This window comes from Harpia harpyja, chromosome Z, assembly GCF_026419915.1.
Source record: "Harpia harpyja isolate bHarHar1 chromosome Z, bHarHar1 primary haplotype, whole genome shotgun sequence".
Classification (NCBI taxonomy): Eukaryota; Metazoa; Chordata; class Aves; order Accipitriformes; family Accipitridae; genus Harpia; species Harpia harpyja.
In genome coordinates this window covers 6,050,088-6,063,327 of record NC_068969.1, presented here as the reverse complement: position 1 = coordinate 6,063,327, position 13,240 = coordinate 6,050,088, and the positions used below count along the sequence as shown (strand labels likewise).

Below are 13,240 nucleotides of genomic sequence, written 5' to 3'. Positions count from 1 at the left end.
CCCGCAGGGCTCGGCTCGAGGTTGGTCAGCGCGCCTGTCACTCAAGCGCGTGCCGGCGGCGGGCCGGCGACGCTCGGTGAGCGGCGGGAGCGTCTCGGCCGTGCGGCGCTTCTCCTCACACCCCTTCCCCAAGCCCTCCCCCGCCCCCCCCCATCGTCAGGCTGCGGGGCGGGAGGCGGCTGCCCACGGCCCCGGTCCCCGCGGGAGTCGGCTGCGCCTCCAGCCCCGCCAGTGGCGGCCGCCCTGAGGTGAGGCGTCTCTGTGCGGGCGCGCTGCCTCGCCTCTGAGGGGCCGCCGGGGCCCGCCGCCGCCCAGGTAAAGGGACCCCGCGCCAGCGCCGCGGTGCGGGCCGGGCGGGGTGCCTGGCGTTGGTCAGGGCATGGCGTGTGCTCCCGTCGCGACCGTGCTCTGTGGGGCTCGTTTACCACGGGCGAGCCGCCCGGTCGCTGAAATGAGGCGTGGGTGGGCAGCTCCCTGGCTGGCAAACGGGGACTTGTACCCCCTCCCGCGGTACGGCCAGCGGCGCTGTGGGGGGGCCGGTTCAGCTGACCGCTGACCCGGCAGCAGACAGGTTCGACTTGTACGGCGCAAGCCCCGGCTCCTGCCCGAGCCTGTGGAGTGTAGGGCAGGGGCCGAGAGTGGGACAGGCCCTGCCTTTCTACGGCCACCGGTGTACGTGTTGGACTACAGTGAGTGGGGAACAGGGGGTTGAAGGGACCAAACCACAGAACTGCAGGAAAAAAAAAAAAAATCTATTCCTTACCTGTGTGCAAACAGGTATTTGCACCAAGAAGTAGCATACAGGGACTGTTCTTGGCAAGGACCTTACATCAGTAGCTGGTCTCCTTTATTAATAGTGACAGTAGTGGCAGCATTGTTCCAGCCATGGCCAATTAAAGTCTTATCTGCCTCCCTAACACTAATGGTTAATGTTTTATTCCTTTAGTATTCCTCTTGTGGCAGTATCCCCAAAACAGGGCCTTGGAGTGGGGAGCTGCTCAGGTAAAGACTGTAGCTTATGCATAACATAAAGGCAAATTTTCATAGGGGCTGCTTATCTCTCTGCTCCTGGTAATGAAGATGGTAAGAAGGGGATCCTTGGGCTCTTAGAGCACCCACCCCTTTGCCAGGAAGCAGCAGGTAAGCCGATCTTGAGATCTTTGCTACAGGGTATTCCTTCTGCAGCTTCCCTGGGCTCTGTTCGGTTTGATTTTGCAAAGGAGGGCAGTGGACACCTGACTCTTCCCACAGTTTCACTGTGCAGCAGGGGTAGAGCAGGGTCCGGGGTTGCTGCAGGGGTTCAGTTGCCAGCATCTCCCCAGGTGGGAGCTGACCCAGCCTCCCCAGATCTCCCTGCAGCAGCTGCCCCTGGGTGCTGCCGGCTGCTCGGGAGAGGTATTTAGTTGTTTGTGCGGTGGTTTTCTGGAGGAATTGGAGGAGGGGAGGTTTGGGCCTCTCTGAGACATGAAAAGCAGCCATCAATAGAGGAATGGAAATGGGCACTCGGGGAAACCCACAGTGGCTCCAGGGACTGCGAGTCAGAAGGGAGGGGGGCCCTCATTTCTGATGGATCACAGCAGGAAAGTGGGATTGTTGTTCTGTTTGTCTCTACTAAAACACAGTTCCACCTGTGAAATGCAGCAGCTGTTTTGTAAAGTTTCATCTCCTTTGTCTCCTGCAGTCATCTTGTTTGTTTTTCTTCCCTTTCTGGCTGGCTCTGCCTGTTCTCTCCTTTAAGAGACTGACTTTCCTCTGGCAGGGTTTGCCTTTTCTGGCCTTTGCATCTTGCAAGTGTTTCTCTTCCCTTTAGTTGTACCTTGTGAGCTTTTCTCCTTCCTCTGCTCTTAGCAGCTCAGCCCTGGCTCTGCAGCTCTTTGCCTGCTCTCTGGGGATGGTGACAGTGTAGAAGACCCTTGACCCATGGAGTCAAAGTCTTCTGTGAGTGCACCCACTAACCTAGGACTTGTGGTTTATGAACAGAGAGAGGAATAAAAGAAGGAATCTAGGGGAGACTGAAGGTCTTCCTGCAGGGAACCGGGGTGGCCCACCCATGGGGTGGAGAGCCAAGGGCTGGAGCTGAAGGTTGGTGTGCCTGTGGCTTTCTGGGACTGAGGACAGGCAGGAGTGCTGTGCCTGCGTGTAGGCACGCTCGCTTCTGCCCTGCCATGGGTATGGACTGGCCTCAGTAGCTCTGGCCTGTGAAAATGGGCAGCTCTGCAAAGAAATGGATTGCAGTGGCAGAGCTGGTTAGCTGTTACCTGAGTCTTTTCTCGGGGTAATCCTTTGTTACTCTTAGGGTGTGAGTAATTGTTTTTGTACCTGTGGGCCGGGATTAGGGCAAGCAGTCTGCACTCTCTCAGAGGGGAACCTATGATTTGCTAGCCCAAGGGATTCAGGCTGTACTTTTGCCTCCTTTTGTAGACCAGAAGAGCTGCAAACTGGTGCTGTTTTTGTGCTGCCCTGAGGAGAATCCACTGACTGGGGTCAGCTGGTGCTTAGCCACAGTGCCTTGTGGTAGCACCAAGTGTCCTGTGAGTCTCAGCACTGACTAGATCTGCTGATGGCAACAAGGAACACATGTGGAAGCCAGGAACTGATTTCACAACAATGAGATGCCTCACCCACCCACCGCTCAGGAGATTGTTCGGTCTCTCACTTCAGTGCGTGCCAGGGGGATTGAGTGAAAGTAAAAGTCCTATCATCAGTCCAAAGTGGTCATCTCTGAGGCAGAGCTGCGGTGTAAGACCTGGGCTCGTGACTGCCACTGATGCAGTCAACTACTGGCAGAAGGTGTTTGAGACAAATGGGATCCCTGAAGCACGAGAGTCCAGCGAATGTATTGTGTCATTTGTCCTGGGAGCAAAAACAGTTAAGTAATAGGAAAAGAAAAAGGTCTCTGTGTGCCTCTCACTTTGTCGTTTTGATTGAATCCCTTACCTTTCTTTTTATCTCACTTATAGGAAGTAGAACAACTTTTCCTTAGATGGCGGAGAGGGTGAGGCATAGTTTATTAATGCCAGTAGAACACTTGGGGTCTCTTAAATGCCTTGTTTTGCAGAGACTGAAATGTAACCCATGACATATACACCCATACTGTACCCTGACTTGCTTGGTGGAATGATTCTTAATTTTACTTATTCTTCTGAGCCCCGAAAAGTAGAAGAACATTTGTACAGGTTTGTTTTTAAACATGCAGATAGGTTCTCCTAATCATTTGTGGTTTCCAACAGTCCCAGGCATATGTGTTTGTCAGCATGCTGGGTCTCCCTGGAGGATACCCTTGGGAGGGTGCAGAGGACACCCATGTGGCACAAATGGGCAAGCTTTAAAGTTACTTTGTCTTCAGTTTCAGAGCTTGAACTCCAAAAGCCTCCACACTCCACTTACAGCAGTGCAGCAGCAGCAAATCCAGCAGCTGAGCAAGAAGCGACTAGAAAGGTAGGAGCATCCTCTTACAGTCATTCCTTTGGAGGGTTTTCCTTCAGTCTTAATGCAGCCAGAAGAATGGTAGCAGAGAGAAGGCAGAAGACCATTAGCAGCTGACATGTCAAGTAGCAGTGCTGTGTAGGTCTCTCATGGTGACTCAAGTGATGGGCATTTGCTGTTGTTGTCAGGTAGCAAATCACCTGTCTGTCCTGTCTGGGAGCAAAGAGGGTTTAAGGGATCTTGCAGAGGGGCTGGAAACTGGCAGTACCGACTCTGAGTTGGGTACATTTTCATTAAGCCCTTCTGTGCTTAGAAAATTTAGCCTTGGCCCCTTCTGTCTGATTCAGCACTCTCTTCAGCTGCCAGTCCTATACTGGTCTGTGGTGTTACTGTGCTTTCCTTTCTTGGCTTTGCCTGCAGAGGGATTTCCCTGGTGTTTAGAGGTATTCATGGCTGCTGTAGCTTTGGTCTTCATTTGGCCTCCATTTGTTTGCTCTGTGTGAGCGGTTCTCTTAGCACAAAAGTTAAATGGGTTTGGTATGAAGGAGCTACCTGGAATCAGACTGGGCCTGGGGAGTAGTGTGTGAGGAGAGGAAATATTCTGGAACTTGGATCATTTAGAACGGTGGGAGATGCTTGGGAGTATGTTTGGAGGTAGCATCCTCCTGCTTGTTTATGTGAGCGTGGTTATGATGTGGATCCTTATTTTGCTGTGCAGATTAATCCTGCCACAACTTGCACAGAATAGGATGTGAAGGTTTCTCAGGGAGTCAGTGTGTTAACAGTGATTACTCTTTGTAGGATCTGAGTGTCTTCCCTGAAGTTTTCCTGGTGCTCTTGAGTCTTGTGTTAAGAGCAGAAATGCAAAATTCCCAGAGCTGTCTGACTTGCGAGTTGCTCTGTCTTAAGTGCTGTTAAGGTTGCAAGAAATATCTGCTATTCTACATGAAGAAGTGAGGTATGGTGCCTCACAGCAGCTGAAAACATGGCCCCAAAATTCATAAATCATGGAATCATGGATGTTGATGGGGACTTCTGGAAATCTATTCCACCCCTCCTGCTCAAAGCAGGATCAACTAGAGCAAGTTGCTCAGAGCCATGCCCAGTTTGATTTTTAATACATCCAAAGATAGATACTATATAAACTTTCTGGACAGCCTGTTCCAGTGTTTGACCACACTCACAGTGTTTAAAAAAAGAAAAAAGGGGGTGGTTCTTAGGTTTAAATGGAATTTTCTGTATTTCAGTCTGTGCCCTTTGCCTGTCTTTTCACTGGATACCACTGAAAAGAGTCAGGCTCCCTGTTCTTCACTCCATCTCACCAGATACATATGGTTATTGATGAGATTCCCCTCCCCTGCCCCTGCCAGCCTGAGCCTTCCTTTCTCAAGGCTAAACTGTCCCAGCTCTCAGTCTCTCTCCTTGTATGTCAGATGCTCCAATCCCTTAATCATCTTAATGGCCATTTGTTGGACTTTATTCCAGTACATCCATGTCTCTACTGTACTGGGAGCCCAGCACTCCAGGTGTTTCCCACCAGTGCTGAATAGAGGGGAATGATCCCCTCCCTCGACCTTCTGGCAAACGCTCTGCCTAATGCAGTTCAGGAAGCCACTGGACGCCTTTGCTGCAAGGGCACATTGCTAGCGCATGGTCAACTTGTCCACCCGATCCCCAGGGCCTTTTCTGCAAGCCTGCTGTCCAGCTGGTTGGCCCCCAGCCTGTACTGGTGCATGGGGTTATTCCTCCCCAGTTTATAGGACTTCACATTGCTTTTTGCTGAATTTCTTGAGGTTCCCGTCAGCCCATTCCTCCAGCCTCCTGCAGTCCCTCTGAAAAGTAGTACACGCATCTGGTCAATTAACCAGTCCTCCCAATTTTCTGTCATCTGCAGACATGCCAAGGGTGCTCTCTGTCCCTTCATCCAGATCATTAGTGAAGATGTTATGCTATATTGGCCCCACTCTTGACCCCAGGGGTCCTCCACTAGTGGTCAGCTTTCAGCTGGACTTCGTGCCGCTGAGCACAGCCCTCCGAGCCTGCTGGTTCAGTCAATTTTCAGTCTACCTCATTTATCTAGTGCATACTTTGTCAGCTTGTATATGAGGATGTTATGGGAGACAGTATTAGAACCCTTAGGAAAGTCAAGATAAACAGTATTGATTACTCTCTTCTCATGCACTGAGCTAGTCATTGTGTCATGGGTGGCTATCATGTTGGTCAGGAATGATTTCCCCTTTGTAAATCCATGCTGACTACTCCCAGTCACCTTCCTGTATTTAGTATATTTGGAAACAATCTCTAGGACTATTTGTTCCATCACTTTCCCTGGTATGGAGGTGAGGCTGACTGGCCTGTAGTTCCCTGCATCCAGTGCTTGATAACAAACTCTTTTGTGGGAATGGAGCTCCCACAGCTCCCTTAGAGCGTATATGCACGTTGCACATGCAGTTGAGAGCCTTGGGGGTGTCTAGGTGCGTGCCCTCAGAAGGGTTATCTGGTTTGTAATGAGGTAAGCATGGTATTGAGTGCTTTTTTGTGTTACAGAGTGTAGTCTTAAAGTGTTCACACTTGCTTTTGCCTGCCACAGGATGCCGGTGCAGTACGTGCTGGGTGAGTGGGACTTTCAGGACCTGACTCTGAAGATGAAACCACCAGTATTTATTCCTCGGCCTGAAACAGAGGTATGAATGTGGAGAACATGGCGGGGGCGGGCTTGAATCTGTGAATTACATCATACAATACAATCATAGCATTGCTGTGAAGGTGCCCTGTATATCATGAGGTTGTAGTGATGAGAAGGTCAGATCACTTCTTTTAGAACAGGGGGGGATTCTAAGCTTGTGATCTGGAACTGGTGCTGGTGAACTTTGCCTCCTGGCTCAGAGCAAGAGATGTTGCAAGCTAGTGTATCACTTAATTACACAGAGATCCATCTCCGTTGATGGAAGGACTTGGCTTTTTTTCCTTAAAGCTGTTACTGGAATGCTGCTATTGGAAAATGGTAATGGACTCCAGAGAGCCTGTTTGTCCATGTGCAGACTAGAACAGTGCAGGCTGGTAGGAATTGGCAGCTACCACCTGTCTAATAGCTCCACAGCGGTTTCTGGACAAACACTGGAAACTGAAGAGTTGTTTCCTGAACAGTAACAAAAGAAACACTGGAAACTGAAGGGTAAGTTTTGACCTGGGCTGGAATTAAACATGAATGTCAGTTGTAAGGATGTGAAGGACAGCCATACGTGATCAAGTTAAAACTCCATTTTCCCCGGTGTTCCTGCTGCTAGGGAAAAGCCTAAGAACTAACTACATGGTGACACTTTCCCTGACAGTAGCCTAGTTTTCAGCTCATAGACCATCCTAGCAAGGAAGTCTTTCTGTTTACTAGTCCTCAGGAGGTTTAAGGTTTTGTGAGGGGTTTTTTTTTGGTTTGGGGTTGGTTCTTTTTTTTTGTTTGTTTCTTTCATTTTGTTTTGGTTTTTCTTCTGACAATTTGTATTCTTCTGGAGCCTGTGTTAACTTTTGGAGATTAAGTGGCCTCCATGGTTTGTCCATTTAGGAGTCCAAGAAGCTTAAACCTGTTTCAGTCTAATCGTCATTTCTTCAGTCGTTTGCCTGCTGCTTGATGACTGTTGTAATGTGCTGGCAGCCCTCTGCTCAGGTCTCTATAAGTAAGGGCCCATGCTGTAAAAAGAATGAAAAGGATCATTCAGACAGAATGTCCCCTACTGACAGTGTCAGAAGAGGTGCCAAAGACTGAGTGGGCTTTGGAGATGGGAAGACCACCTTAGCTTTTTCTGGGGAAGGGATAGTATTGGGAATGTATGAAGAAAGCAGCAGCTCAGTAAAGAGAGGATGCAGTCTGCAGAATCCTTCATCTGACACCTTTTATTTCACAAAAGTTATAAGGCAAAGACAGCCTGTGCTTCTGTTGTGCCCTTTGAAGAAGAGGGTGCTATGGAAATCCATGAGAGGGTTCCAGACAATTTAGCGGGAGTCAGCACAACTACCATTTAGACATCTTCTCATCACAGCCTGTAGAAGAATATTCAGAATGAGACTCTTAATTTGATGTGGGGCATCAGCAACATCTCATTGAGAGCCTGCTGGGCCCTAATTCATAGTGGTGACACTTGTGTCCAGACAAGGTGTGAGCTTTCTGTTGTGTCTGGGTTTGATCACTCTGTGGTGATTAAGTTTGGAGATAGGGCTCTAAGGAATAGTTTTGTCAGCTGGAGCCCAGCAATGGTTAGCTTTTTTTATTGTCAACAGTATTTCTGCTCCAGTTGATTCAAGAGAGTATTTCCAACCTCTAACTCCCCATTAATTTGTGGATGCGATGCAACATGAGCATTAAAACCAGGGAGAACTTGCATGTTCTGCCAGTCAAAACATCTGCTGGCAAGGCTTCCTCTGGTGCTGTGCTCTAATTCTCTCCATGCTGTGCCAGGCTTCAAAGGCCTATTGTGTGGAGTGGAAGCCAGGGTGGCTAATGCCTGAGAACGTTGTTAATTGTGCCCACATGCGTGATTTTGGTAAAAGCATCTCCGCTGGCCCAAACTGAAATGCAGTGCTGTGTAACATGCCGTGTTTGAAACCGCTTAACATACCCTGGTGCAAATCTGTAGCATAAACAGCTTAACCCAAATCTTGTCTTTCTGGGAAAACTTTATTTGATGTGTCACGGTACTTACTATGAAGGCACATTTTTAACACATTTATTATGGAAAGCCAGGAGTTTATGATGATAGCTCAGGAATGGAGCTCTGTTGGCAACTGAGATTTTTCTTGTGATCTGGCGCTGGGGAGGTTACTTGGACAGGAAGAGCATGGGGACAAGACCCAGCTATTTAGCAGCACCTGGCAGGACATCACTTGAGGCATGTGCTGCTTCCAGGAATCATGTACTGTGTGTAACCTGTTGCACAAAGTGAGTTGGTGTCCAGATCCTTTCCTTCTGCTAGGAAGAAAAGGTTGGTCATCTCTGACTCTGGGTTTTGTGTGGTGTGTTTGGGTTGGGGTTTGCCTATGTTTTGCTTCATCAGAGTAATTTTTCCAGACTTCATTGGACTTAAAAACCGTAGTGGTGGAAATTAGTTGCATCTGTTGCTCTCTTTCTATTTAGGATTTGTCTACAGCATTGTTAAAACAAATAGTGCTGGAACTTTTCACCAAATAATACCTGTAAATAATCCTTGTTCTTTAGGAAGCAGTTCATTATCAGCATTGATATCCCAGGTTCAAGTTGCTTATCTGTGACCGCACACACAAGCCACATGGCAAGTCTTGTCCTTGGCTGAGTAAATGTGACTCCCTAAACTGACTTGTTAGTGCAGATACACAAGCAGCTGCAAAATTTGCTTTCTGGTTATATTTATGTAGCTTCTGCAAATGCTCCTGCTTGTTGATTCAAAGACTGAAAGGAAGAGGAGCCATGTTTATCACACACATTTTGTTCTATGGTTACAACAGAAGGGTTATGACTCTTGCTCCCAGATGCGTTGGTAATGGCATGAAGGTGAACACAGTAGGACATACACCACCAGCATTGTTTCAGTCCTGAGGACAGAGAGACACATGCAAAGAGAGAAGCTCCATCGTCTGCTTAATTTTGCCCTGTGTGAAATTTGCCCCTTTGTAGTCTATTTTGTTCTCTCTGCTAGCTAAGCCCTCTCCCGTTTGCTCCCTCTGGGAATATTTTTTCAGCACATGTGGCTTCATTCTTCTGTTCTGTGGGAATCTGGGTGGGGAGGGGAGAGGCAGCTACAATTAGGAAACTAGCAGGTCCTGTTTAAGCTCTGAGAGTGGGATAACAAAGCTGACTGCATTCAGTCATAACTTCTTGGCCTGCAGGGCTGATAGATACATCTGTGAGCACAGAGTACTCTGTGAGTTGGAGAAGAGTTTTGTTAAGCAGTGCTCAGTCTCACCTTCCTCCAGTTACCTGGCCCTCTGTAAGCAAAGCTTTGGACTTGCTGCTGCAAGCACTGAGTGGGTTTGCAAGGGGTTGCAGAACTCAGCGTCCTGCCTTGTGGGACTACCAGACCCAGGCTTCTGCAATGGGGAGGTGTTTGGGCCAAAGTTTAGGGGTGTTCTGAGTCTCCTGAATTATCTTTGTTATGCAATTATTATTGTAATGTCAAGGAATCCCTGTCCCAAGATTGCTTAGTCACTGTATTAATGGAGAAGAAAGTCCTTTTCCCAAAGCAAGGCCTTCTAAAATGTGAGCAGCAGCCTTGTGGATCAGAGGAAAAATAGGACAAAGAGGAGGAGAACTCAGCCAACCGTGGATACATAATTCCTTTTTTGTCCAGGCAAATATAGGCTAAATGAAGCCTCACCATGACTTCATTAAGGAAAGGTTTGGTTTGGTCCAGGACTTCTCCGAAGGAAGTAGTTTGGGGTATGTGGCTCACCAGTCTTTTACCCCTAGAGGGCACTCCAGGCTTAGGCTGGCGGAGTTCCTGATGGTGTTATTTCCTATTAATTATTATAGGATTTCTGGTGTTTCTGATCCCCTCCTCTCTCAGATGCTGTGTTGTAAAGCAAGTGAAGGCTTATTTGTTCAGTGGGAACAAAACCAGCCATCTCTTATCCCTTGCAACTACTGTGTGGGTAGTCATTTTCTTGGTCACTGAGTTTTGTTTTTGCTGGAGGAAAGCTGCTGGGAGGAGAGCTTCAGTTCTGTTTGGGAGGATTGTCACAGTCCCTTCATCCCCTCTGACCCTCAGGCCTTCCAGGAGTCCCCTGGTGACACCTCCTTGACCTGTTGTAATCTTGGCATGAGCTCAGACCCTACATAATTATTTTCTGTCTTAGCTTTGTTGTGATGGCTGTGTCATGAGAACAGTCCATTGTCCTGTAAGGGGGTGACACTGTAGGGTGAGGATGTGTGTTTAGCCTGGGAGACATCTTAGGGAAAGAAATTACAAGTCTGTGCCATGCTGAACATTTTTTAGTAGTCATGCAAAAAAGATTGTGGTTGCAATCTCCTGTGAGAGCAAGAAAAAAGACTTAGTGGGTCAGACTATATTGGTCTGTCTAGTTCAATGTACTCTGTCTGATCGGGGCTCATAGCAGATGGTGGAGGCAAAATTACAAGGGAAAAGATAGGTATGGGAGGATCCCCCCCTTCTTCTGACAGTCAGCAGTTAAGGACTGTTCTTAGCCAAAGCTGGATTTGGGGTCGTCCTGCTTCATAATCACTAATGGATCTGTCCTCCATTAATTTGTTTAATCCTCTTTTGAGTCTGTCTGTGTCTAGCCTCCATGACATCATCTGACAGCAAATCTTTCTAATTTTGTATTGTAAGTGGGAAAAGCATTTACTTTACTTCTGGTGCTGCCTGCTTGTTTAACAGGAAAGCCCTTACTTCTTGCTGTGTAACACATAAACCATTCATGCTCTGTATAGCATTTGTAATTTTTAGTCCTGCCGCTGTCTAATCAATTCTTTTTCCACTTATGATTTTTAAGCTTTTATCTTGTTTCCCAAGATAGATTGTTTCTTTCCCATGATAACATGCTCAGTACACCAAAACCATTGCTGTTTACTTGCATCTGTCAGCTGAATGGCAGTCTTTGTGCTGGGGTGCTCTGCAAAAGCATTTTAGGCAAAGATTTGCTCAGAGAAACCTTTCATGAAGTTTAACCTTATTTTTAGCTAAACATAATCATTGTCCTTTTAAGAAGGTCAAGCACACAGAGAAGGGAGTATTTTTGCTTCCCGACATGTATATGCAAATATACAGATTGCAAGGTGGGGTCTTTCTCCAGTGCTTTATGTTAAAGTAGTTTACACATTTTCTGTTTTAATCAGTGCTACAAGGAAGCTTTTGATGCAGAATGGACTTTCGTTTCCCTAATTTCATTGCCACAGATGGTTAGTTGTTGGAAAGGTCAGAAGGTCACACTGTCTAGTGAGTACAGCCATTGATCAGGAGTCAGGAGATTGGCTTTTTTTCATGGTTTTGCTTCTGATCCGTTGTCTCTTCAAAGGAAGGCTGCTTCTCCTTTTTGCGTCACTGGCTTCCCAATTTGGGAAATGAAAAGGATAATGGTGCCCTATCTTGTACATAGCTTAAGGTCCCTTCTTGAAATATATATAGACTTCTATAAGGTATATTGAACATAAATGCAATAGGGCATTATTTAATAGATCAAAATTTAACTGCTATCTGTCAAAATGTAGCTGTAAACTAATGTGCTAAAGTTGGAGCGTTGCTGTTGTGGCCTCACGTAGATCAGATTTTGCCCAGATGATAGGCAATAGTTTATCAGTATGTTGGAGGAGAACAATATTTTCTGAAAGTGGGCTGTGGCACAGAGGCTGAGGAATGGGAATTACGAAGGGATCCTGTTATTGCTGCAGAGCAATTGTGCCTAGCTCAAAGAGCAATTCCAAGTGTTTAATAGGATCATATATGCAGAGACAAATAATGCAGCCTGTGCCTTGTGGCTGAGGGGCTTCTGCTGCCAGGAGAGCTTGGAGAAAGATTTGGGGCTCTTATGGATATTCTGACCACAAGCACCCATTTTCAGTGGGCTGCCCAGCAGGCTGATGTGATCCTTGCATGTGTTAACAGGGGATTGCCAAATACAAGTAGCAGGATTAAATAATCTGTGTACTACAGTAGTGGAATAGTTGCAAAAATATTATGTCCAGTTATGTTACTGACTGATTGAGAAAGAAATGGAAAACTAGGTTTGGAGAAGAACCAGTAGGTGGATTAACAGCTGGAAAAATCTGCCTTGTGAAAGACTGTTTAGCTCATCAAAGACAAGCTTAGGGGTTAGTTACCTGGCACCGGGAGCAGAAATTTGATAACAGAAGTCTCTTTGGTTTCATAGACAAGTGTATAACAAGTACTATAAATGCAGGCCAGAAGAAAAGGTGCACATCTTTAACAGAGAGTGTAATTAATTACTGAAACAGCTTAGCAGGCGTCTATTGCTGGCCACTTTAAAATCAGGACAGGATGTTTTCCCAGGACAGATTTCTTCTTGTTCAAAAGGAAACAGAGGAAGAAACAGGGTTGTTCCTGGCTAACTGGCCAAGATGAACTATGGCAGTAGTTTCTCCTGGCTTCCTATGCAAGAAAAAAAGGCTGTGCTAGTGCAGAGGATTACTTCAAAGTTGGTGATTTCCAGGACAGACTCAAAAATGTAAATTTAAAGCTAAAATTTGTGCTGAAGGCAGGGAAAGCAAAAGCTGTTCTTTGAAGTCATGCACAAACCTGTTCCCCAGGTTAACTTACATAGACTTTCCTAATATGTTCTCACAGATCTCCGTGTTGTTAATGCCTTTATTTTTTGGGGGGGCCCTAAAAGAACTCTGTGAAGTCTTTAGCATTTTAATCTTCCTTTTCCAATTGAAAGAGGGTCTCTCTTTGTATGAGTTTCAGCTGAGTAGCTTAGCTCACCAGCACTTAGAGCAGGATTTAGGACTAGAACTGGAGAAAAACAAACTACAGAATGGCTGTAACAGGAGGGATGGGACTCAAGGGGATTCCCACATGAACAGAGGGGAAAAAAAAAATCCATTCCCTAACCCCCAGCTTCTTTCAGACATCCAAGTAACTGGAATTTCAGAGCTAGGGATTAACGAGCTGGACCAGTGCATCTGTCCAGATGCTGTGTCTGGCAGTGGTCAATACCAGTATATGCAGAGAAAGAAAATACCTTGCTTCTGGAGAAATGTGCCTAGATAGAGGTTTGTGCTGGAGACCCAAGGTATGGCCATTTTACAGTGACTTTGATCCACTCTTCTTGCCCCTCTTGGCCACGGCTAAGTTTGGACGTGACAACTGTGGTA

At 46.9% G+C, this 13,240-nt stretch overlaps 1 protein-coding gene across 16 annotated transcripts in view; it reads left to right on the top strand.

Annotated features, from left to right (window-relative positions):
- Positions 1 to 54: 54 nt before the first annotated feature.
- Positions 55 to 13,240, top strand: part of HEMK1 (HemK methyltransferase family member 1) — a 106,752-nt gene continuing 93,566 nt past the window's right edge. For 2 of the 16 annotated variants that reach the window (XR_008233480.1, XM_052776931.1), the window contains exons 1-4: positions 104 to 315; positions 2,422 to 2,868; positions 3,347 to 3,438; positions 6,017 to 6,110. Coding sequence is in view for 13 of the 16 variants with exons in the window: in XM_052776931.1 (XP_052632891.1) it covers positions 2,578 to 2,868; positions 3,347 to 3,438; positions 6,017 to 6,110 (477 nt within the window). In the remaining 3 variants the exon portion in view is untranslated. Of the gene's footprint in view, positions 77 to 100; positions 316 to 471; positions 1,141 to 1,329; positions 2,083 to 2,421; positions 2,869 to 3,346; positions 3,439 to 6,016; positions 6,111 to 13,240 lie in introns of those variants that run through there. The other 14 variants (XR_008233478.1, XM_052776917.1, XM_052776922.1 and 11 more) reach the window with 13 other exon arrangements.